Raw genomic sequence first — 25,953 nt, forward strand, 5'->3', positions numbered from 1 at the left:
GGCTGACACCCGGTGCTTCCCATCAAACACTCGATTCTCCCTGTTTGGGCAGGTTGAAACCCAGATCCGAATTGCAGGGGACACGTCACTGCCTGTGTCCCTGCCTCCCACTGCCTGCCGGACCCGGCTCTGCCAAACCACTGCTGGTGAGTACTGGGGAAACACACAGACCACGCAGCAGCCATGACTCAGAAGAGCTGGTATTTAATTATGGTATACATTAAATTAAATGTCATTCTGCATATCGGTCTCCCATTCATGATGACTTATTCACCGCAGGGCAGCTCCTACTAGTCCCAGCAAGGGTGAGGGTCCCACTGTGTCAGACATGGTACAAACACAGAGCAAAAAGAGCCTTTTCTCGCCCCAAAGAAAGCACCCAGTGGTTTTCATTCAGCAGTGGTCACCTGTCCATTGGCACCTCCAGTGTTCTCCAGCTCTCTCCATCACACAGCAGTCAGGGAGCGTTAGATCCATTTCCGAAGGGGCACAGCAGTGGAGGAGCTGGTGTCTCACGGGAGGGGAGGCGATGTCCAGCTGCCACAGCGCTAGGAGGTAGGACTGGGGCACCTAAAGCCCCTTGGGGTTCTGGGCATGGAGCTGGGTGTCCTCAGTGGGCGTGCAGCTGGGATGTGCCCTCACCACAGAGCTGGGCACATTCACAAACTGGACACCTTGCTGCAAAGCTTTTCCTCCGAGAGCCGCTGCTGCTGCCAACGGAGACCACAGACCAGTGTGCTCACATCACATCACAGCCCAGCATACTCACATCACAGCCCAGCATATACTTGCATCGCATCACAGCCCAGCGCCCATCTGTCCGGCTGCGGCTCAGGGGACACCACGGGGCTGGGAGCACCGTGTTTATGGATAAAGGTGGAGCCAACAAGGCTGATCACTGACCTGTGAATGGTGGAGAATAAGCCACCTGTACTGGCCGTTTACTGGGCAGGAGGTGGTAACTGGGCACCCAGTCCCTTCTGCGCCCCGAGGTAGGGAGAAAAGGGAGATACAGTCCCTGACCTCCCACTTCAGGAAGATCCCACCAGAATTTCTTTCAGCCTCATTCACCTGAAAATGTTGATGCTGAAATGCTTCCCTGGCGGCCTGGCCATATTGAGTGGGCTGCTGGGTGCTTCCCCACCCCACTGCAGTCCTTCTCAGAGTCCCCAAAAACAGAAGAGTTCCTCAAGATCTCTGTAGCCACAGCTGTCCCTGCACAGATCATCCAGGTCCTGCCAGGGCTCGGCTTGGCTTGCCCTGTGCCTTTCCTTTGAGTGGGATGTCCCCATGCACATGCATGTGCCCAGCCTCCCGCAGAGCAGAGACCAGTGCTGCCTCACTGGCATCTTTGCATTAACTCATTTAAAAGAAGAAGAGAAATACAAAACCAAACCCATCCTCAACTCTGAGCTTTACCAAAAAGAAAACAAAAGAAAAACAACCAAAAAAAAAAAAAAAGGGTGGGAAGAAAGAGAAGAGATTCAGGAACAATATGTACAGGTGGGGGAATTGCACTTAATTACAGTAGTTTACATCCATTGGACAGAATTTACTTCTTTTATATAAATCTCTATGTATAGGAGAGGGGAAGGGTGAGGATGGAGCAGACTGTACCTATATTTACAGGTTAATTGGCTCAGTTCAACAGCACACGCGATTCCTCCTTCCAAACGCCAAGTAACAGACCCAAGTCCCTCTCAGTCCGTCGGGTGGAGGCGTATAACTTAAATAGCATCATCCATCTTTCCCTTTGGCCAGGCCCCGGTACAGCTTGTTCCTAGTTCCTCAGCAGAGCTAACGGCCTCTTGGAAGGCAAATACTTCAGGAAAAAAATCCCCAAGACATGTCTTGGAAATACTGTGTGGAGGGAAGGAGAGGCACGGTCCCGGGCGGGCACCCCCTGAATCCGGGCTCACCCCCAGCGGGGCACGGAAAGGCGACGGGGAGTCTCGAGCCTCCCTCCAGCTCCGTTTCGGGTTGCTGAGCTCCTCGCTGTGGTGCTGGGCTTCGCTCTGGCGACTCCCCGGGCTCGGCGTGCGGGTCACCGGCGGGATGTTGTGGAAAATAAGATTCCCGTTGCTATGTGCAAAAGCAGTGAGGTGTGGAGCATCACCAGGCTTGCAGGGGACACTGGGGAGGGAGAGAGCAGCACAGTGACCAACAGGCAGGGATGAAGGCAGCACCCCAGGGGGCTCATGAAGCATCTAGGGGCATGACCTCCCAACACCACCCAGGGACCTTGGCAGTGCCACACGAGCCCTGCTTGGACCCAAGCCCTCCCCAGCACCCCTGAAGGGGAGGTGGTGGGAAAATACTTTCAGAGACAGATATTGCCACCCCCCTCCCCAAAATAATAATCATAAAAAAAGGGGGGGGGCTGAGCCCAGGCTTTGCAGAGATGATGCCACGCAGCTCAGCAGCGCTGCTGAGAACAGCCAGGCACAAGGCTGAGCACAAGCACCAGTGCTCGGGTGGGAGCGGGGCTGGGGACCATGCTTGTCACTGTCCCCCAGTGTCACTGTCCCCTCTGGGGAAGCAGCTGAGCAGCCCCTGCTGACACATCTACCCCACCACAGTGGGTCCCACACCCAGGGTCCTCCCAGTCAGCGGTGGGGTGGGTGGCTGGGAGCCATGGGTGACCTTGTGTGCTGGAGCACACAGCAAACATCGTAAGGCGGAGATAAGGAGACGCCAGGAGCCTCCCGTGACATGTCATTAGGGACGGGCTGCCGCTATCAGGTGTTTGCTAACGTAATAAAAATGGTGGCTCAGCCCCGAGCGTCGTCAAAGGAACCAGGAGGTATTTGCCCCTTCCAGGTCTAAACAACAACATCTGATAAGTGACCCACAGCACTGGGCTGCAAGGGGGCAGCTTGGGGTGGAGGGGACAGGGGCGTCCCTCCAGTTTCCATCCCTGCTGGCAGGACTGGGAGCAGCCGGGTTGGGTGCAGGAGAGCTGCCGGAGGATGCCGGAGGCTTTGCTTCCCGTGAGGATGCCTCTCCTCTGGCAAAGGGGGGTTGCTCGGGAGCAGCGGGGTTCCATGTGCAAAAATATCAGGGCATTTGAGCTATTTTGGGGGGGGGAGCAGCATGTAGGGGGTCCCCCTCATGCCACCTCTGTGGCATGTCACTCACCCCTTGCTAAGAAAAGGAGCAATTGAAAGATAACGATACCAGTTCCAGGGCATGTTTTTGCAGCTTCAGCTAGAACATGGGGTGCTTGGTAGGAATGGAGGCCCTGGGGCTGGGAGCTGCACTGGAGGGGCACAGCACCCCAGTACCCACCCCTGTGCAGGGGGCACCAGGGCTAGATCCTGCCCTCGGCACTTGCAGGACGAGCCCATGTGCGACCCATCCCATCATCTCCCCTGTCCTGATCCATGAGGCCTCTTCCTGCTTTAATCTTCCTGCTTTTAAGTGCAAAAGCATGATGGAGGGAGAACGCAGAGGGAGGAAAGGAGCCCCCAGCACCCCGGGCAGCGCTGCGTCAAGGTAGGCTGCTCGCAGTGCCCAGCCGGGCAGCAGGGATGGCCAGGCACTATCCCCCTGCCAGGGATATTTCCTGTGTGCCCAGGGCTCCTTTCGGCCAGCCCGGCATCAAAGGCAGGAGAGCACGATTAATCAGGGGGAGTTCGGCCTGAGCGCACACCAGATGGGCTGATAAAGCCGTGCGGAGGAAATGGTGCTCCCAGGGAGCGCGGCCGTGCCTGACCGCCTCCTGGGCCCAGATGAGCGGGTGCAGATAAATGGTCACCCCCGCCCCCCCCCAGCACTACAAAGCATAGGAGCCCAACCCGAGCCGGGGGCGGTGGCATTCATCACCCCTTCCTGGTACCCCGAAACCCCCAGGACAGCCCCTTTCCTGACATCTCCCCTTTTCAGCCCTGTCCCTTTGTGTGTCCCCTGCCAGGCATCCATGGGGTGGGGGGGCTCTCACAGGAATCCCACGCCGTATTTACTCTGTGGTCATTGCAGACATTTTTTCCCTCTCCCCTGTCAAACCTCACTCCAAAAGTTTATCTGAATGCAAGTTCAAGGCTCTCTCTTATTTATCTAGCAATCAATAAGGGCCACATATTTCCCACAGTCCCCAGAAAGGGACCATTGTCTACATTAGGCCTGATCTCAACCAGGGTAAGTCTTGCCTTGCACCTGCGCCGATGATAAAGCCTCAGGGGCTGGGGCAAGTCAGGGTGCATCAGAGCCCAGCTCCTCTGCTCAACCCCAACCAGGGTGGATCCCCCCCGGGAACAAAGCCTGCTTGGTCCTGCCCTGCTCAGCCCAATTTGAGCCCCAGCAGGATGGTCCCACTCTTGCCCCAGGGATGAGCATGGTCCTGATGGTACCAACAGGCATTAGCCAAGTCCTTGTGGTGCTACACCTGCATCCCCATCGTGGTCACCATCTGCAAGTGGGCTATTCAGAGCCCACAAAGGGGCTGGGATGGGGTGCTCAGCACCCTGAGGCTCCTCATCAGCTGCCATCAGGCAGCAGGATGGGGTCTCTGCCACAAACCCCTCTCCAGGGGAGAAACAGCCCCCCTCCACATCCGTACACCCACCCCTGCACACCCTCATCCACGTCTGCACAGCACTACCACCACCACCACCCCCAGCCTGGCCATTACCTGCTTACTGGAAGACATATTGGTCAGCGTGCTGATGCTGCTGGTATCCGTCACCACCATTGCCGAGGGGAAGCGGGAGGTGTGGGAATACTGGGGAGGCTCCTGTTTGTGTGCGTACACTGTGGAGAAGAGGGAGACAAGCAGCTGTCAGGGAAAAGCCATTCCCGGCCCTCACATCAGGGCAGAGCGGTTGGTGGCAGAGGTGCTGCGTGGGAACGAGCACCGTGGAGACAAGGTAAAAGGTGGCATGGAAAGAAGCCATTGCCTGCTTCTAAGCTGCTGCTTTTTCAGGTAGCAGCTCGCCCAGGGAATGGAGCTGGGAGAGAAGGGCTGTGGCTGGACCAGCCACCAGCAGCTCCAGAACCCCACTGCAACCCAGCCCGGGGCTGGGATGATGGATATGGGGCAAATCCAGATCCCTTTGGAGCATTGTAGGAGTGCAAGAGGCCCAATCACCTCCTCCAGCAAAGCACGTGTTTTAGCAATAAGAATGCAGGAGGACAAATAAAGTAGGTGCAAAATGCAGGGGTGGGGGGGGGCTGCAGCCCACCCACAAGGCAGCAGCAGAGCGGTACAGGACATGCGGTACAGACAGTGGCACGGGGGAAGGAGAGGATGGGGCAGGATGCGGCCACTCTGAACCATCCACTCACAGCCCTGTACCGGCCAGTACCCATGGGAAGGAGGCAGCAGCCAAGGGCAGGGGAGAGCGGGACGAAAGCAGAACTCATTTTCCATCCAAACTCATTTTCTGTGCCCTTCCCTTTGCAGGTACCACCCGGAGCCTTACTGTGCGAGTTCTGGAGCTGAGTCACGGTGGCCATAAAGGGCTGCTGTGTCATATGGCTGGGGGACTGCTGCATCAGCGGCTGCTGGTGTGGGCTGTGGAGCTGCTGGGAGAACTGGACCGGCTGCAGAGCTGCCAAGCTGCCAGTAACGCTGTTGATAACGGGTACGCTCTGCGCCTGTGAGGTGTTCAGGCCTGGGAAGAGAGAAAGAGGAGGGGGGTGTTAGTACTGGCACAAACAGGCTGGGCATCCCCCTCCCCATTGCAGGAACAGGGAGTCAGTGAGGGGCGTGGGGGCGAGCTCGGGATCTGCACTTACTCTGTGCGATGGCCATGACTCCCGAGAGCGGCGTCATGATGAGGTTCTGGGACTGCTGCGGGTTGTGGTGGGACAAGCTGTGGATGTTGGTCAGGGTGCTCACCGGGGGCAGCCCGCCCCCCGAAACGGAGATCTGCCAAAGAACAAGGTCAGACAGCCCCCATCAGAGATGCAGCCAAGGGGGCTGCTCCCGGCCCCCTCCCCTCCAAAGAAGAGATGGAAAGCAGACAGAAGGGATCTGGCAGGGATGATCTGTGCCATCACTTCTGAAACAGGCAGGTACTGGTGAGATGGGCTGGGTGTGCTCCAACAGAGCTGGTTCCTGGGATTTTGGGGCACTGTGTAGGGATCAGACACACAAAGGCACTCGGAGTGTGCCAAGAGGACTGAAGCTGGTCCCCAGGACAAATGGGCTAAGTGCCTGGCTTCTTTAATTGCTGCACATTCTCCTAATCCCTCTAATTAGAGACCCCTTGCACTGAGCAACCCCAATCAGAGCTCGGAGCCGTGTCCTTGCAGTGCTTTGTGTGACACTTCTGGACACCCGTCCCAGCACCTTGTTTATTTTGTGCCTGTGAGTTGGAGATAGCCCTGCTGCAACTGAAACAAATCCATCAATAAATTCCAAAGCCCAGGAGTGACTCGTATTTCCTGATCCAGTATTTTCCACTTTCAAAGTGCCTTCAAGGCCGGGTTACACCACACTTGACTGCACAAGTCAAACAACTTGCAGCCAGAGCAGCCCAGGCTCATGTCACGGGGGCTTTGGACCCGAAGCCCTGCTCCCAAAAAGAAATCCTCCGGGGATTGCACGACTGGAAAAGACCCCCCAAAGCACGCACCCTTGGGGGACACCCTCTGACACTACCACAGCAGCACCAGAGCATGAGAGATGGAACACCATAGCTTTCTGCAGCCTCAGTAACGCTCCCGCCTGGAAAAACAGCCTGCCTTCCGACACAGCAATTTCCTTGGCAGCCTTTGGTTCCATGTGGGGTATTAAAGGCACATGTTTACTTACCAGAAACCACAGCCTACAGCATATTTTCATTAAATCACCAGCAAGCACTAGCTAGCCCTGCTTAAAGATCAGCGATAAGCTGGCAGAGCCGCACGCTGCCGGGAGCCTGAGAGTCCTCGGCGGTACCATGCAGCCGGTGCAACGGGGACAGGTCAGCAGCAGTGCTGCCACACTTCAGCAAGATGCTTCTCCTCCCATGCTGTGAGCTCCCTCTGCCCCGGCCAAGGGTCCCTGCGCTCCCACGAGCCCACCCCTCAGAGAAAGGAGCTGGCGGAGGGGGTGCTGGCACCGAGCCGCTGAGCTCTGCATCACTTCATCCCCCTGCCCCAGCCTGCTGCTGCCGCCTTTACTCCTGACTCATTTTATGACTTCAAGGCTGAGGGTTATGAGGCTCAACACGCCCCTGGGGAGGTTGAGGTGTGTTCGGGGCAGAAGGAGCGTGCTGGGAGGGCTGGGGTTTTGCTCAGCAATATCCCCCCTCCTTGGCTTTGCAGGGGGTCAGGGTCAGAGCCCGAGGGGCTGCAGAGACCCTCACAACTCAGAGCCAGAGAGCGGCAGAAGGAAATGCAAATTCAACAGGGCCATTGCTGAGGGAGGGGATGCTGAGCCCCTCCATAGTCATCCAGGAGATCCATATAACAGCTCAAGAGGGAGAACCCTCCGAAAATGGAAGTGAAATCCGGGGAAGAGCAGGCTCAGCCCCGCCACCCTGTGCCATGTTTAACTTTCGCTTTCAGCAGGAAAAATAAAACAAAACCCTCGTCCCGGAAGAGCAGCAGCCACATGCAAACCTCCCCAGCCTGCTCTGGGGAAGGGCTGTGCTCTGCTGTCCCGTCCTGCCTCGTCACCCCGTGCCCTCTCCTCACCCCGCTCCTCGCACACTCTTCCAAAGGGCTTTGCACTGGCTGGGAACGCACGGAAATGAGCAGCCCAAGCCTTGGAAACCCAGCCCAGCTCTGCATTTATGACCACTTTTTGTAACTAACCCCTCAGCACCCCACATGGGGAGGTGTCAGGCACCCAGAGGAGATGCTGATGTCCCATCTCTACCTGCCACCCCGGGGAATTTGTGGCGAAGCCCTTGCAGCAGAGCCCCAAAGCATGTGGGAAAGGGGACTGGGAGAGGCAAGAGTTTTGGGCTGGAGCTGGCACAGGTTAGAGATCCCAGGTGATGCCCGGGGGAACAGGGAGGTCCCTGCTTACAAAGGAAACCACTTCCCCGGCAAGGCTCCAAACTTGGGAGAGCTCAGGGGAAAAAATAACGAACGAGCCTTATTTATCAAAAACCCATGTCACAGGCAGGAGAAAACAAACCGATCCACCCAGCGCCTTCGATCCGCCAGGCATGCGATCAATAACAACCCGAGCAGGGCTCTGTCACATTTATGGGCCGCGCTCCGAAAACACCCCGTTGCCCGCCGGGGCCGAGCGTCGCCTTTGAGGCGGGTGACGGGGACAGTCGTGCACCCGCACCGCGGCCCCGGCCCCACAATGCCCCATTGTTCGGTGCGGGCCCGCGTGTGAAACCCGGGGAAAGCGTGTTTGCTTTGCCCGCTGGGCCCTCTTATCTTATCAGCGCCGCAGCCACAATAGGCCAGGTGTACTCACCATTTTACCGTCGGGAGAGAGCAAACCGTGGCCCGGGTCCAAGCCGGCCGGGGAGACCTGCTGCAGGACCGCCTGGCTGGTGGTGACCATGGCACCGGTGCCGTGGTGGCTGATGGCCCCAGAGGATGCCGCCTCGCCGCTCGCCGCCTGGCTGTACCGGACCCCTGCAAAACAGCACCCCCAGTGTTGTTGACATCAGCCATGGGTGATGGTGGGTGTCCTGGCTGCACCGACCCCCTCCAAAAGCATCCCTGCAAAGGTGGACCCCTCCCTAGCCCTCCCCAGCTCCCTCAGCATGCACAGCACAAGGATGCAAACAGATGTGTAAGCTCTTAGATGACATCCTTACAGGCTAAACAGGAGGGATGTCCCTTTCTTCAGTGCCACTTCCCATCTTCTCCCCAGCCCCTGCTTCCGAAATCACAACATGAAGTTCGTGGGGAGGGATGCTAAATGCTGCAGCCACCATGCTGCCCATGGCCCTGATGCTGTGGCATGGAAAGCACTGCTCCCATGGGAGCCCAACCCAGCCCAACACCCATCTGTATCCTTTGTGCTCCAATCCACACGCTTCACTCCCATCGTGCAAACTCCTGCTATGTCCCTGCAGCTCTCAGACACCAGCCTGGGGCCCTGAGCCATCGGCAACAACTCGGCACCCTCCAGCTCTTCCCGCTGCCAGGCTCACCCAGCTCCTCGCAGCCCCTGGCCACCCCAGTGCTGCCCAGCTCTAAGCAGCGATGCCTCTCACTTTTGTTCTCAGGCCCTTCCACAGCTGATTTCCCTCTCAACTCTCGCTCAACAAGTGTGTGATTAACAGATTATCGTAGGGAGGCCAAGGGACCAGCTGCAAGCACACACCAACCTCCAAATCCAACCACAGAGGAGGGAAATCTGGCTCAGGCACAGTTCTTCTATATAAATATATCCAATTTGGCTAAAGTGCCCAGCCCTGATAACCACACGATCAGCCCTGTGTCATGGAAAGGCATCTACAGATCACAAATAATTAACTGAGGAAACCCCACGGGAAACAAAAGCGTCTTTTATGAGGAGCTGCCTTGACAGCTCCAGCGAAAAGCCATTTATTATGAGGAGTCCAGCCCCGTGCTCATAGCCGGGGTCACTGAACTGCCCCAGGATCGAAGCAGATGCTGGACAGACTCTCCACAGCCGGCCTGGGAAAGCAAGCCATGGCAGCTAAGCCCACCCTCCCAACTGAGACCACCGAGAGCATCACCCGCCCATGAACCTGGGGGCACTGGGGACAGCACCCCAAGACAACTGTCAACCAGAGAGGTTCAAGCTGTGGAGGATGCTGGTGGCTTCCCAGCTATCCTGACACTGCACAGGCACCCACAGCTGCTGAACACACCCAGGTAAAGGATCTTCCTCCTGGGATTTCCACATCTCCTTCTCCCAGGAGCCCAAGGGGGAGAGCAGATGCAGGCTGGCTCAGCAGAGGATGCTCTAAGGGCTACTCTAAACACCTCTGAATCAAGGAAAAGGAGAGAAATGATAACTCGACCCTGGGTTGCTTCCCACGAGCTCCGAAAGCACCTGCTGAAGCACAGACAGCTACCCACACCCTCCACCAAAACCACAGCAAAGTCCCTCTGTAATTGCCTCCAACTTTTCCCCCCATCAGCTGGTTAAACACATCCCAAAGATAGGAATCTCCCCACGATGTCTGGTTCCTGATCATTTCCCAGCAAACCCCTTTTATCCCTGATAATAAAAGAATGTCCTCTGGCAGGTGGATATTTGCTGGTCCGAGTGGACGTCTCTGCTGCGAACAGGGTAAACATTACTCAACCAGGGCACTGTCACACACATTCTTCCCTGCAGTCCCAGCCTCGTGCAGAGTGTGCTTCAGCCGCTGCCGGCCCGAGATCCTGCAGCGCTGGTTAAACAATGGGAGGGGAGATAAAATAAAGCCCTTTCTTCTGAGCGTGATCTTAAAGATAGACAAGGAGCAGAGGCGGCTCCTGTTGGAAAGAAGATCAGAGTTTTCTGCTCAATCTTCAATCTCTTCTGGAGTCAGTGAAGCTTTGGGTAAGGAAAAAAAAAAAACCCCACCAAAAACCTCCCCAAACTCATGGTTGACCCAGCTGAGGATGCTTGCAACTCTGGAACCAAGATGCTCAGAGTGATGAAGTTGTCTTTAAAACATGCAAGATGTTAAAAGCTGATTTTGAAGCTTTCCCTTGGAATCACAAGGACAGGACTTTTATTGTTTGAGAAACAATAACCAATGCTGAGATCTTCAGATAGGCTGGTGACCACGGTTTTGGGTATCTAGATAAAACCACTGAAGACTCCAAGTCCTGATGAACATCAACTCTCCTGAGGAGCGTGAGGTCAGACTCCAGGGATGGCAGCAGCGGTGCCACCGTCATCCCCCCCCACCAAGGACCCTGCTTCTGCAGGGGATGTGCTGGTGCGGGGCTCCTGTGTCCCCAAAACCCGTGGGCAGCTGGGTCTGCCCAGAAACTGTTTGCCAGGCAGGGTACAAGCTCTCTGCCACAGCCACCTTGCAGACCTTTAGGAAGCCACCAAGGATCCTGGCTTAGATTTTTCCCATTCCTGGGATGGGATGGGTATTACTGTTACTTACATGCCCTCAGAGGTGGGTTTGGTTGGGACAGATTAGATAATCAACACTGGAAACCAGCATAAGGCATTATTGCTGATGCTACTGCGACCACTGTACCAGAGCTGCCCGATGATGGCAGGTACCTCTCCTTCAAGCTCCCAGCTAAACGCATTTGCTGGGACAGCAGCCACCTTCAGGCTTGTTCCCCAGCTGCCTCCTGCTCACTGCTCCCTCTAGCCCTCTTGCCAGCCCCCATTTCCCTTCTTTTGGGCTCTGAAGAGCCGCAGGACCCCATTTTGCAGTGCTGGGACACAGAGTGCTGCCGCAGGACAGGTAACCCATGCCCAGGCTTCCCTGGACGCTGGCTCCCTGGCAAACACTCCTCGGCACACTCTGCCATTGCTGGGGGTGCCAAGCCCGGAGAGCCAGCCATTCTCCAGCAGCACAGGCACTCACACCTGCCATGGGACACCCCCCCCCTTCCCAGGACCCCCACAGCCGTGGTGAATGCACAGGGACAGCTCAGGCAGTTCACACCGTGACAGGAGGGTTTCCTCCCAGAGCAAGCAAAGGGTCTGTGGTCCTGGGTTTATGAGCTCTGACGGCCATCAAGGCCCTAAACTGCTATCCCATTGCTCTCCTCCACAGCTGGAAGCGGCTCCTGTGCAGGGATTTATTCCTCTTTGGCCTCTCTCTGCAGCCACTGGAGAGGAGCCTGGCTGGGGATTGCAGCCCTGTGCAGGTCTGGTGTGGAGCCTGCCCTCTTTAAGGCTTTTTTTCCCCTTTTCTTCACTGAAGCTGCAGCCACAGGATAAAGGTCTGTTTATGGGACCTGGCTATTGTGTGGCCCCCGAGCTGCACAGCCCGTGAAATGCTTTACTGCTTTCCTATGTTTTCAGACAACCTGCGGGGTCTGGCTCCGGGAGCCTTAACCCTGTGTTTCAGCCGACAGGGATGGGGGGTGGGATGGCCCCCAGACCCTGCAGTCCCCAGGGAGCAGGGGAGGTCCTGTGTACCCACGGCTTTCTGCAGCCAGCCCCAGCACTCCCAACACTTCTCAGGGGTGCCAGACCCATTCCCCTGACTCAATTTTTGGGGTGGGGAGAGCAATGGGGGGGTTTCAGGGCAGTGGTCAATAACCATAATCTTGCTGGATCCATTGCAATCTTCATCATGCAAAAGCAAAGAAGCAGCCTGGTTCTCCTCTGCTGTAAGTCATACTGATATGATCAAACAGTACTATTTTTAAAGAAAAAACAACCCTCACTGTACTTTTACATGTCTTTCCCACACCGTGGGATGCCCCATCACCATCATCGCACAGCACACCCCAACCTCCTCCGGCAGCAGCACCCGCCACTCACCCCAGCACCAGGCTGCACTTTTGCCCGGAGATCCGCAAACATCCTGCAAATCCTCGGCAATGCCCAACCCCAAAACGCACCCGGCCGCGATACGTGCCCGATCACCGATGACTCAGGCAGCGGCAAGGATTCAGCCACAGCTCTGCCCAACCCGTGGGGATGCAGCCGCCGGCGTGGACCGGGAGCCCGGCAGCAGGGTGATACAGGCAAAGCACCAGGGCGGCTTTTTGGGGTCACGCCAGACTCAGTGATGCTGTGGCTACGGACATTGTGGAAGCAGCTGGGTCAGGGACAGTTTCACCCTCCCAAACACAGGCCCAGGCAGCGCCCAAGGGCAGCTCTGATTTTGGGCTGCCACTCAAATTGTCCCTAAAGTGTTAATCTTGCTAAGTTACAGAGGTGCGTAGTTTATATCCATTATAAACCTGTTTATGGGGACTGGACCCTCCCATTTTGCTGCTGTCATAAAGTTCTAATTACCCCCCATAAAACCGGGAAAAGCTCCTAACAGCACACTGTACCCACAGAGCCCCACAATGCTCCCAACAGTAAAATATTACAACCGCTGGCACCGGGTCCACAGCCAGAACCGGCACATACCCCAAGGAGCAACGTGGAGGATCCAGACACAGCCCCAAGAGCCTCCAGACCAAGGGTTTATTGACAGGCTCTTCTTCAGCAAAACCTTAAACCACTTCAAGTGCCCCTCTGGGCTTAGAGAGAATCTCAGAGGTGGTACCCAGCTATTTTTATGTTTGTTATCTATGGCTATAGAAATATCCACATATATATAAATAATGTATATTCATATACGTGTGTGTGCACACACATGATTGCTCTGATGCTGCTCTGACACTCTGGTATCACAGTACAGGTACTGCTGGGCAGATGGATGGATGCCGCATCCACCTTTGGGTATTGAACCCCCCCGGGAGGGGCTGGAGGAGATGCTGTGACCCCCGGCCGTGGGGACAGGGCTTTGTGGGGTCCGACGGGCGCCGGCCGGCCCTTTGTATGCAGGGCGGGAGGCAGGGGGGTGGCTGGTGAGCGGGGCGGTGCGTCACCTAATCTCATCAATGCGCTGATTGTCTTCGGGGCTCTTGAAGATAAAAATGGCATAAGCCAGAGTCTACAGCATGGCACCGAGATAAAGCCCCGAGTGACCTTCAAATCAAACAGGGAACCAAGATCGCTGATAATACCCCATAGGAAGGGAAAAGTCCAGAGTCTGAGAGAAGCCTCCAAGATAGATAGGCTTGAAGTATTTACCTCCAAATAGTTAAAAACTACGGCTTGAGGCTTGACAGATGGGTCCCCAAGAAAAGGCTGGGAGGATGTTTGACTTTTACAGCTCTTATCCCTGCCAGGGCCATCATTACACCCTTTCGCAATAGCCCATTGACATCCCGAGGAGCAGGTGATCCCTCTTTGTCTGTGGGCACGGGAGCGACGCTGCAGCTGCCCCATGCCGCCAGCCCCATCGTTTCCTGCTAGGGGGACGTCACGGGGGGGACGGGGCCGTGCAGGGGTAGGATGCGGGCAGCATCCCAGCGCTGTCATTAAGCTGTTAAGGCATTGAAGGCTCCAGACGCCGCCGCGCGCGGTGCAAGGGCAGTTCAAATCCCAGCATGGCCGGTCCCAGATAGGGTCAGCCAGGCAGCACTGCCCTGCCGAGGCAGCACGTCCCCAGACATCTCTTGGAGGGTGTTTAAGATGCGATGGACCCATCAATGTTTCAGGAGATGCCAACCAGCTTGGTCCAAGTGACCCCAAAGCAGCCGTGGCTGAGCTCCACCCCTGCCCACCATCCACCAGCCCTAAAACCCCATGGTGGCCCTCACCCTGCCCTTCTCCTCCTCTTCCTCAGCAAGGCTGATGGATATGAGCGCCAGCCACCAGCAAATTCCCTCAGCTGAGCCCTCCTGACCCCTCTGGAGGGGCCCTTCGCCGCCACCATCACTCCTGCCCCACTGAACAGCCCCTTGGAATGGGCTGTCATTGGCCCTATAGCCATGGCTGGCTCCTGCTGGCCACCGCTCCAACGGGAAAATAAAGTTGGGGCTTAACGGCCCTCCGGCCCCGAGATAAATGCCCGCGGTTACAGTAATTGCCATCCCCTAATAGAAGAAAACAAAGGCTCTCGAGGGGTGCCTGCATGCGCGCTGGCAGGGCTGGGACACATCAAAGGCAGCGGGGTTCGTTCAAAGCCCCGGCTTAATTGTCAATTAAGCATGCACGGGGGGGACAACGCCATGACAACGCAGGGCTGCATGCTGGTGGGGTATTGTAAAACCCGCCGGCCGACACTGAAAACAGCTGATTTTGCTGACAATGTGCTTGTAGGGCACCTTGTAAGCAATCAGCCGGTGACAGGAGGGCAAACGTCCTCCCTGTCCCTGCCATTGTGCGGGGCATTCCTGGGGCAGGGTCACATTTTGGTCACCGCCGGCTGGCTCTCTGAGGAGAGCAGCACTGGGAGTGGGTCGGATGCTGCCTGTCCTTCCCAGGGCTGGGAGCTGGGTTGGATGCTGGGCACCCACCTGGGACTGGCACATCCCCTGGGTACCGTTTCAGGGACCACGCTGGCTTACTAACACCCAAGGACTGGTGTCCAGTCACAGACTGGCACTGTCCCCAGCCCTCAGTCCCCTCTCTGCAGGCACCTTGCCCTTCCCGCAGGGACTCTCTGCCACACGGGTTTCTTTTAATTTGCCTTTGTAACGAGCTGGGTGTGTATAACGAGCCAGGCAGGGTCATTTCCAAGAGGCGGCTGGTTTTAGCCTCCCCAGCCGGGCTGTGCCGGTGCTGTGGCTGATGGGGGATGAGGGGCAGTTGGGGTGCAGCCCCCACTGCCCCAGGCTGATCCCCAGACTCCCATCACCGGCTCCTGCCTGCAAGGGGGCTGGTGTGTTGCCTGCAGAAGGCAGGCATGGGGGACAATGGGGATTGTTTTCCCAACAAAGCCTCTCACCCCACGCCGCATCCCCCCTGCCTGCCCAGATTAGTCTCCCTGTGGAGCACAGCCCCCTTCCCGGTGTCATTATGTCCTGCTTAAATCCCCCTGGGAGTTTTCAGCAGGTCTGCTCTCCCCATTGGGGATGAAACATGGTGTGGAGAGGTGGAGGTTGGGGTGAACTAGGTGCCCTCCTGACAGTTCTCTTCATCCACCTCCCTCTGCTCCGGGATGGAGACATTACAGTACCATGCACCCAGCCTGGGCCAGCTCCAGCCCTGCAGCAAGCCCAGGACATGCTGCCACGTCTCCCTACGGGCTTTGCAGCATTGCCAGCGCACGCCCCTCCCTGAAACCAGCGCTCACCAGTGGGCTGCATCCCAAGGCCCCGGTGCTGATAAGTCAGGCATGGAGCAGCCCTCCTCTACACACAGCCTTCCCCTGCCCAGCCCAGCCCAGCCCGCACAGGGACTAGGGCGAATCGAACCAACTAAGCAGATACTGATTTATCCTCAGCAGGACAGAGATCCAGCCCATGCCACGTGGCTCGCCCAGCCATAACACTGCAGCGACAGCACTTGCTCCCCTCTGGACCAGGCTTGTCCATCTTCCTTCCCATGCCCAGTCCCAGGGGCTCGGCCTCCCTTTCCCCAAGCAAAACGGGAACAGAGCTCCACAATCACTCCCCCTGCCACCACCCCCCAGCACCCTCAGCGAGGTCTTACCTGGCATTTTGCTGGGAGGCGAGGCGCTGGGCTGGTTGTGGTGGGGGGAGCCGTGGGACAGCAGCAGGTTCATGCTGTGCTGGGGCTGGCCGGAGCTGTAGGCATCCATAGCCAGCTTCTGGCGGAAAGCCTCCTCCTTCCGCCGGTTGGCGAACCAGTTGTAGACGCGGACCTCCGTCACCAGGTTGGAGCCGAGCCCGTGCGCCTTGGAGGGAGACACCCCTCGCTGCAGGCACTCGGCCCTGCGTGTGCAAGGGGACAGGTTGGAACAAGGGTGCTGCTGGGAGGGGGACACACACCTCCACCAGCACCACTGGGCAGGGGGCTTGGGACGATGGGCAAATTTGGGGGTGTTTAAGCCTTTCCTAAAAGCCTGCTTGCTCTTTCTCACTACACCCATGCTGTGAAAGCCATCTCCTCTCTCTCTGATGCTGCTGTAATGCTTTGGCATCCCTGTGGCATCCCTACAGCATCCCCATCAGGGAGCTCACTCAGCCCCAGATGTCACCCAGACAGGGAAAACGAGGCAAAAAAGCCAGGCAGCTTGGCAAAGCTGTGCCATGAGCCAACGGCCGGGTCTGCGAGCTGGGAACCCAGCACTACGTGTGGTGTTGAGCAGAAGGGTTGTAGGTCGGGTGAGGAGGTGGTGGGTGGTGCGGGGCAGCCTTTACCTGTTGCATTCCTCCACCAGAGCCTCACGTTCCTCCTTGCTGGGGTTCTTTTGGCGGTCGTAGGCTTGGTACAAGATTTGCTGGGAGGCCGGCCCCCACTTGAATCGATTGCGACGCATCTTCTTGCTGGGCGTTTCGGAGCAGGTATCATCGAGCTGGGCAGCCCCCTGGTTCTGCTGATTGAACTCTGGAAAGAGAAACAGCAGCTGATCCTGACTGCTTTTGTCTGTCATATTTCCAGAACCCTGGACTGTCTGGTTGAACTCTGAAAGAGAAAGGAGCAGACGTGAGCCGGCCTATAGCCGCTGCTCGGAGTCACCATCCCGCGCGGAGGTGGCCTTCCCCTCACCTCCCCAACCTCTCTGTGTCCCCTCCTTGCACCCAAGCCCATAGGCCCGACGTGCTTTGGAGCAGGCTGGGCACTCCCCACCACCCACTGCAGGGAAGGAGCCAGCCTTGCACACCGGCGGGAGAGTTATTGCCACCCCTCTGGACGGTGTTTAATGGCAAGGCACACTTGGGCCATGCATATTCATGGGCTCTGCTGGCCCACACTTGTTCCAGGAGGAATTTTGCAAGCTAGGAGCCAGGCAGGATGACTGCAAAGCCCCCCTAAGAGGGTGCCTCCCTCCGCTCACCCACAGCTCCCCTCTGGCTCCCGCTCCCATCCCAGTGCGGTGGGACACCGGCCCCGCGCCCAGGCAGGCACCAGAGGTGACCTTCCCCGGCAGCCCGCCTCAGACCCAGCGCTTGTCACCACGGCAGTAAAGGGAGATTAATGGGAGGGTTTTATTATTCTCGGTTTTGCAGGGGAATTCTCCCTCTTTTTATAATGGCTTTTCCCCCTGCCACGAGGGGGGAAATGCAGGGCAAGGCTGGAGCAGGCTCTGTTTGCTCTAACATCTTGAGGTGTGTTTTCAAAGCAATGGTATTTCGTGTAAAAACCCTTTTCCGCACTTCCCTGCCACTGGATATCACATCCCTCAGGAGGCAGAGCCCTTTTAAAGGGGGGTGTCAGTGCCCCAACCTGCAGCTCAGCCAAAAACAGGGCTGCCTGGAGCAATAGGGGACTGACCCTGGGGCAGGGGTCGGTGGGAGAGGGGCACAAAAAGCAATAATCTGTGTATTTGGTCAAAACCATCTCCATTTTCAGGAGCGTGGCCCATCCCAAGCCCAAGCCACAAATCAGAGCCATTTACTGGCCTTGCTTTTCTCTCTTAATTAGTTTAGCTGCAGAGAAAAAGCAGCCCCAAGAAACAGGGAGAGGAAAAAGGGGCAGAGGTGGGAAAGGCAGCTAATTGTGTGTAATCATTAATTGCTTTCCCAGATCTGATGAATCCAAACATACAGGAACTCAGCTGCGTGGCCAGGCTTAGGGGAACTGGCACAGCGTCGCCGCGACCCTGAGAGGCTCTCACGTGGTTTCTCTGAGCTTTAAATTCATTTTACTTGTAAAACTGTTTTGGAGTGGATGGTGGGCAGGCTGGGATTTGGGAGGGGGAGCTCTGTGCCCACTACTCATCCCAGAGCCCCAAAGAGCAAGCGCTGGCACAGGTACTTACGCCGGAGGATCTCCCGCTGCTTGCGGACGTACCACGTGTAGAGGGCAGCTCTCTTCTGTGTTTTCATGGGGGTGCCCTTGTTGAGGTGCTGGGAGAGGTGCGACTGATTGAGGCCGGTGACATCCACCACCTCCCGCTGCGGGATGTTGTGTTGCTGCATGTACCCCTTGATCATCTTCGCCGCCCGCCACGGGTCCTCACTGTGGGGAGGGAAAGGAAAGGTTAATCTCTCCCAGCGGGGAAAAAACACAAGGTATTTGCTTCTTCCCATGATGGAAACCCATTATCATCATCATCATCATTATTATTAAATCTGTTTCAGAGGACACAAGACCCCTGGAGTATATTCCTAACTGCCATCCTGGCCCCCAAAACATCCCGTCCTGCTCCAAGGAGGCAGAGACTGGCAGGACTCTAGGGGTGCCCCGGCCACCCAGGGGTGCCCACCAGGCTATTCGCCCAGGGAAGGAGAAGTAAAGAGGATCCCAGTGTCCTGACAGGGCACATCAAGGTCTCATTACTGCTGGTAAAGCACCTCCAGATCCTTGAAGCAGCCCGTCTGTTACCCGCTGCTCATTTACGTTCACTGCCGTCTCTCCCTTTGAAGACATGCACACGCAGTGGGACACACAGGGATATGGGAAGCCCGTAAGGGTGTTTCCCTGAGGAAGAAGAAACCTGTAAATTGGAGGTGCTGGGGGTGCTTTTCCTGCCCCCACTCCCAAGTGTGGTACCCACACTATGCCCCGGAGCTTGCCGCCAGCTGGCGGGGACCCCGGCACACCACCGAACACCACCCGCCGCAATTGCAGCTTCATCTTCTCCCTTCCAATCCCATGGGATTAATTCTCTAAAAACCTCAATATTCATTTCAGAGAGACCCAATTCCCCCCCTCCACAACACCAAAACATAGGCAGGGGCCATACGCAAAAGGCTGAGCTGCAGACGGTCAAACCGGGCACACAAACCCAGGCAAGTCCCCAACTGGAGAACCAAACCCAACCTTCCCCCGTCAATAATTTTCAGTTATTCTTGACTATTTTTAAACACTTAAATTCAGCTCCTGTGAGATCAAGGCATAAAACAAGTCTTTCCTAAATCCACGTTACTCCGGCGTCCGGAGCTGACACCGATCTGGAGTTCAATAAATAAGATTACAGCCAAAAAATCAAACAGCTCCCTGAGTTCTTTCGCTCTGAGGAAAAGCACAGTGCAAGGGCAGAGGAACACACTGTGTCCAAGACCCCTGGGCTTCTTCCAGGCTACAGGAGGACGCTGGACTAAAAGGAAGTGCTTCGGCGCTGAAAAAATCGGTGCGGAGCCTGAACCTGGTCACAGTCATGCACTCAAATAATGCCAGACTCTAACGCCGCGCTTGGAATAACCGTCCCACTGCTCTCCCAATTCATTACTTATTTAGGATCCTTCAACTTGTCAAGGGGAAATAAAACAACAAGTAGATTTCTTACTTTTTGTCCTGAACGCAAAAGGAAAACAAAGCTGGTTGGATCCAAAGCAAAAAGGTACCTGAGCAGGGCCAGCCGGCTGACGGCGCCGGGGGATTTGTCGCACCCCTGGGAGAGCACGGAGCCTTCCTAGAGAGTTTGTCCCTGTGCCCAATCCCATATCCTCTGGGCAGCAGGACCCTACTGTATATAGGATGCCTTCCATACGGCAACAGTCACAAGGCATTGCAGACCTGCAGAGCTGTGTTTACGCCCGGTCTCACCGATGCGCTGGCTCCAGTTTTCCCACCAGCCTGGACCCCAGGTTGGGGTAGCATGGTGTGAACATAAAAACCTGCTCCTCTCCCCAAAATGCAGATCAGCCATCAGCTCGGTGGCCCCTGCAGTAAACCGAGTCCTGAGAGCAGCGGGGGCTGGCGGGGATGCCCGCGGCACACAGGGGTTGGGGGCTCTTGGGTCTTCGTGCTGCCCCAGGAGAAGGTGGAAGCCAACAAGAAGGATGTGAAGGAAATGTTCTTCCACTGCAGCTCTCCTCTACATGCTCCTTCCCAGCCAGGAACGCGAGGCAGGGCAAAGCCCACCGGTCACCGCGCCGGCCGCCGTGCCGAGGGGCTCACACGGACTTTTGTCACGAGCAGTTTGTGTCACTTAACCAATCCTACTAATTACTGATTAATAATAAGTTAATGGAACAGAGCTCATTACAGGTTCTAACAGCAGTTTGGTTCCCAGCTAAGCCAAGGGCATCGTTTTCCCAGAGTTAAATCAGGAGCCAGTGCGATAGAGCACACTTTAAAACGTCCAACGAGCGGCTTGGGAGTTACAGAAACAATTTCTGAATTGGAATAAAATTTGGCAGCGCTTTGGCTGGGAAAAAAAATAAGTGAGAATTAGGGAAGAAAAATATCCCGAAGTTTCCCTTTATTTTATGATTTTAAGGAAGGCTTCACCTCAGCGTTTCCAGCGTGTTTCACACTTACAACTTTCAAAACAATTATTCGGCTCTTAATTTCTCAGCGGTGATTTTCTTTACAAATCAACTCGACCGTATTTAAAAGGGTTAAACAACCTGAAACCAAACCCAAACATTTTGTTTCATGTTAAACAAAATGTTTGGACTTGACCCAAAATGAAACCTTTGAGTGTTTGTTTGGCCTGTTCCTTTTTTTTCCCCCCCTCCTTTTCTTTTTTGGTTAACCTAAAAAGCCAGAGAGGAAAACCTTTTGATTCAACACAACCTCTTTTTTTTTGTTTCGTTTTGTTCTGTCACCGAAATGAAAAAAAAAAAAAACATTAATTGTCCAAACTTCGCCAGGATTTTATATGCAATCAACCCCCCCAAAATTAACCCAACCCAGGGGTGCGCTGCAACACTGGAAAACCAGTTTATAGCTCTGAATCCATGGTTCTTCTCCACCGAAATCAAGGGAAAGGTGATTTTTCTTGCACAGAATTAACTGCAGTGAAGCCTGTCCACCAACACAGCCTGAGAAAGGGGCATTTCCCATCCCAGCCCCACATGTAGGTGGAAGGGAAAGCTTGTCCCTCTCCCCAGGGATCCCCAGACCCGCTCGTCCCCTTTGTCAGCCTTGAAACCAGGTAAATACGCTCCACATCCCCCGAGAAATATGCCAAGAATTTATACAGATGGATTATAAACCCAGCTCCCTACAGAAATGATCTATCTAATCTGCATCTCCCTGTGCACACAGGGAATCGGCGCAGGGAGGTGTGCTGTGCCCGCCGCTCCCCCCACGTCGTGGAGCGGCTTTGGGGCATCTCTGGCCGGGTCTCTGAGGGTGGGTGGTGTTCCCGAGGTCCCCAGGTCCATGAGATCTGGGTGCTCCTGGGGTGTATTATGTGCCTGAGCGGGGTTCTGGGTGAGCTCCGGTGGGTGGGATGGGGCAGGGAGGGAATCCCAGGGCGTCTCGCCCCGGAGCAGGGCTCTGTGTGCTGCCGGCACCTCTCCGGCTGGGATCTGCGGGTAAATGTGGTGCCAGCGTTGGGGCCAACCTGCCTGCACACAGCACTATCCCCGCTCCCACCCGTGCCAGCTGAAGCCATTTGGGTGCCATGAACAGGCCCAAGGGATCAGGCCGCTTGCCCAGAGCCCACGGCCAGGGCAAACTGCACGGGACTGCGGCACGGTGACGGGCCTGCACCCGCAGCGCAGGTGGGCAGCAAAGCCCTCCCCGTGCTCCCGAAAAGAGCTGCGGGGCTGAGCACCCCCAGGGATGTGACTGGCTCGAGACTGAGCCAGTCCTGCAATAAGGACGCCAACGCCGGGGAGCGGGAGCAGAAGCAGAGGGGGTTTAGCCCCCATGCGTGGCGGCAATAAATGGCTCCTGACTCCCCTACCTGGCTCCCTCTCCAAGTACAAAGGCCTCTCTTAGAGCAAACACGAGCTCTTTGCAAAGACTCCTCAGGGACATGTGCCTGCTCTTGTTTGCACCAAAGGCAAACTTTGCACAGAAACACCTGTGGGAGCACAGCCATCGTGGGGCTGAGCCTCCTCTGCACCCCCCACTGCCACCCCCGGCACCCCCCCAAGACAGTGGCAGCCGGCAAAGGGGGTGGTCTGGGGACAGGAACAAGCACCCAAGGGTGCAGGGCAGGGTGCTGCTGCACTGGAGGGGTGGGAACACAATACGAAAGGCCTGCGGTGGTTTCCTTCTTGTACGGAGCTTCCTCGGCACTCAGCGTGTCCCAGCCGAGCCCCTCGGCAGACACGGGTGCCGCTCCCCAGCCCTGTCCCCAAAAGCCACCGGCTGCCCTGCGGGTACCGGGGCAGGCCTGGGGCTGAGCACTGCGCACACTGCCGCGGGCACCGAGGTGTCCCCGTACCCAGCCGGGTTCCGGGTCTGTTATGGGGCAAGAGAGGGGGCTGCTCCCCCGGGCTCTAGGGGCTGCCAGCAGGTACCGGCAGGTACTGGGGGCTGAGCCCCGCGGGCAGTATCGGTGCCGCAATCGGGGTGCTTAGGCAGGTCCGAAAGCTGCAGCGAGGTACCCCCGGTGCTGCGCGCAGGGATGGTCCCGCGGGGCTCCCCGCCCGCTTACACCGCCCCCGGGAGCGCTGTCGGGGGAGCCGCCATCGCACCGGCACCCCGGGAGAAGCAGGGACGGAGTGGAGCCGACGCCGGCCGCAGCCCCACGGGCTCGGGGCTGGCGGTACCCTCCGCCCCCGGGGCTGCTCTGCCGCGCCCCGACGGCGGCCCCGCTCCCCGCGGAGCGGCACGGCCGGGACGGGCACGGCCCGGAGCGGGTCCGGAGCCGCGGGACGGGCAGGAGCCCAGCCCGTCGCTTTGGGGGTTCCCTCCTTCCTTCCTTCCTCCCGTCCGCTTTACAACCTCGGCAATGAATAACCCGCCGCTCCGCTCGCCCGAATCGCAGCCCTTTGTGTATCTTTCTGTTGATGATTTATAGAAATAAATTAATAACACCCCGGGCTCCACGTGTTGCAGTTTATGTTTTATCTCCCGGCACGGAGGGAGGGCGGAGGGAAGGAGCCGGTGGCCGGTCCGAGCCTCCGCTGCCCCGGCAATCCCGGACGCCCCCCAGGCCCCGCCGCGACGGGCGCGATGGCAGCACCCGACGGGGCGGGAGGACGTGGCTGGAGGGTCCCGGCCTGCCCGGCCCCTACCCCTCTCCCTGCCAGCACTCCTCCGCGGCGGGTTCCCAGCCCGGCCGGCTGCCCGCCACCGCGGGGACCGCGGCACAGCCCCGCCGGGGCAGGGTGCACTGGGACCCGCCACCAGGATTAACCACGGGGCAGGCAGGGCGCACCGGGACCCGCCATCGGGATTAACCACGGGGCAGGCAGGGCGCACCCCGAAAGACCCCCGGACACGGCTTTTGGGGCCGGTGCCGTCGGACCAAGCGCCCGCAGACAGACCCCCGGCGCGCTCCGGGGTGCGCCCCATCTCCATCCCGTCCCCATCCCGGTCCCCCCCACCGGTACCTGATCATCCTGTCCACCTCGGCCCGCTGCTCCACGGCCTCCTCCGTGTTGAGCGCCTGCAACTCGCGGAGGATCTGCGGCGTGTCGAAGTCGTCGCCGTCCTCCGAGCCCTCGTCTCCAGAGAGCTTGCCCTTGCCGTGCCCGTTGGCCAGCGGCGGGAAGGCGGCCTTGCCGTCGGGGGGCCCGCCGGGGGAGAGCGGCAGGCTCTCCAGCTTGACGCCGAAGCCGCCGGCGGGCACCATGTCCTCCAGGGCTCGGATCAGCCCTTCCTTGGTGGCTCCGGAGCTGAGCAGGGCCCCCAGCAGCTCCCGTTGCAGGGCGCTCAGCTGGGACACCATCCTCCCGGGCGCCGGCGGCGCGCCCCGCCGCTCGCCCCGCGCCTCCCGCCCTCCCTCCGGCCGCCTGCCGCTCCGCCCCGGCCGGCGGGCTGCTACGGGGCGCGGGCGGCCCTCTACTAAGCCATGACCGCCACCATTAGGCAATATACCTTATGCAAATCAGCGGCTGCTAGGCCTCTCCTCCGGCCGCCGCCCGGGCCCCCGCGCCCCCGCCCCGGCCCGGCCCTTATCGGTCGCGCTGGGACGGACTTTGCCCGCGGCCGTCGGGAGGCCCCGGAGGAGCCGGAGGAGCGGCGGGGGAAGCGGCGGGACGGGACGGGACGGTGGCTCTGGAGCCCCGGCTGCCGTCGGGGCGCGGCAGCGGTCCCGGTGCCAGCCGCAGCCCGGGGATAGGGATCGCTGTGCCCGGGTATGGGGACCACTGCCCCGCCCTGCGCTGCCCCGACGGCCCCCGCGCAGCAGCAGACACCCCTCTGCCCACCCCCGGGCCAAGCGACAGCCCCACGGCGGCTGGGCTCCCTCAGGGAGTCTGCCCGGTGTTGAACGGGGCCACGCTGAGAAACCTCCCCACCACCACCCCAAGCCCCACAGGGGAGCTTCCCCTGCCCCAGCATCCCAGGTCCCACTCCCCAAGCCCCGGCAGAGAGCAGGTCCAGGCTGTGAGACCCCAGGAAAGCAATCCCCAGCTAGGGGTTTCCAATGGGGGCTTGGGACCTGCTGCAGGGCAGCTTTGGGGACAGGATCAGCACGGTTTAGCTTAGCACGGTGTGGAAGGACACTCAGCACACCAGCAAAGAGGAGCTTGAAGGAATAGGCGTGCTCAGGGGCTGCGCTGAGCCATGGGACCCATCAGGGGTGGGAGCAGGGAACAGGTTTGGAAGTGAGCAGAAGAGATTGGAGCCAGGCTCAGGGATGAACAAAACCTGCTGTTCCTAACACTGCACTGAGTCCCAAAGACCAACAAATTCACTTAATCAAGCAGACACCAATACAAGAGGTACCACCACGGCCAGAGCACAATGCGGAGGGTCTGGGACCCAGCAGCAGGAGGCAGGGCCACTGCCCACAGCCTCCAGCCATGACTTCCCCAGCTCCCAAAGTGCTTCCAGTCCGGTAGGCCAGCTCCCTGCCGCTTTCAGCTGGCACCTGGACACAAGTGGTAGCTGAGAATGATAGCCCTGAACCCAGAGTTTCCAGCCCAGATCCAGCCTTTTAGAGGGCACATGAAGCTGTAGCTGCTTGCCCATCTCAAGAGCTCCCAGAAAATCCTGCCAGGAGGCAGCGCTCACAGCAGACCCAAAGCACTTCACAGCACAGTCCCAGAGCCTCACAGAAGCCTGGCCAGGGGTCTCTGCTACTGCTGGCCACGGGTCCCCCTTCCCAGCAAAATGCTCTTCGGGGGCTGGTGGCAGTTTGGCTTCCAGCAGGGACAGAGAGAACGAAGGGAAATGCCCCACAGCCCCAGTGGGAGCTGCTAGGAACTGCTGGGAGCACACATGTTGGGAGCTGCACGGGTTGAACACGCTGTTGCAGAATCAGATGAAGCTGTTCCTGCTCCATGGAGCAGCAAAAGAGCAGTCTGGAGCCAGGACAGCAGCACAGCACCCTCAAAGCCCCCCTACCCTTCCAGGGCTGGGGGACAAGGGCATCCCAAAGGTAGCAAGAAATCTCTCTGTGTGCTCAGGAGGGAGTTTGTGAATAAGCACACGATGGCTGTGCATGGTTTTTCATTGGCACACAACATACTGAGCACTATCTATAGAAGAAAGGAACAAAAAACAACCCCTAAAAGCTCCTGGATCCCAGCCCAGAGCCCCTAGTCCAGCTGAGCTCTGCTCCAGCTCTGCTCCCACATCCCAGGGATACACAGCCAGGGAGGTGAAGGTGGCCACTTCATGCCCATCCTACACAGGACAAGCCCTTGCTCTGCTGTGCCTGTGGCAAAGGAAGGGGG

The 25,953-nt window shown here is 57.9% G+C and overlaps 1 protein-coding gene across 2 annotated transcripts; it reads right to left on the reverse strand.

The window, feature by feature from the left end:
- Positions 1 to 202: 202 nt before the first annotated feature.
- On the reverse strand, positions 203 to 23,999 carry HNF1B (HNF1 homeobox B; the record flags this gene model as incomplete). 2 transcript variants are annotated; one of them, XM_084273155.1, is made up of 9 exons in its annotated part: positions 203 to 2,133; positions 4,631 to 4,749; positions 5,421 to 5,612; positions 5,737 to 5,869; positions 8,366 to 8,529; positions 16,004 to 16,245; positions 16,675 to 16,861; positions 18,237 to 18,436; positions 23,662 to 23,999. In XM_084273155.1, 9 exons carry the CDS (start codon positions 23,997 to 23,999, stop codon positions 2,113 to 2,115), a joined length of 1,596 nt encoding a protein of 531 aa, XP_084129281.1. In that variant the 3' UTR covers positions 203 to 2,112. The 2 variants fall into 2 exon arrangements, with proteins under 2 accessions (XP_084129281.1, XP_084129280.1); XM_084273154.1 differs by having other exon boundaries at positions 16,675 to 16,939.
- Between the last annotated feature and the right edge of the window lie 1,954 nt (positions 24,000 to 25,953).

The sequence above is a fragment of the Gallinula chloropus genome, assembly GCF_964237585.1.
Source record: "Gallinula chloropus genome assembly, chromosome: 19".
Taxonomy (NCBI): Eukaryota; Metazoa; Chordata; class Aves; order Gruiformes; family Rallidae; genus Gallinula; species Gallinula chloropus.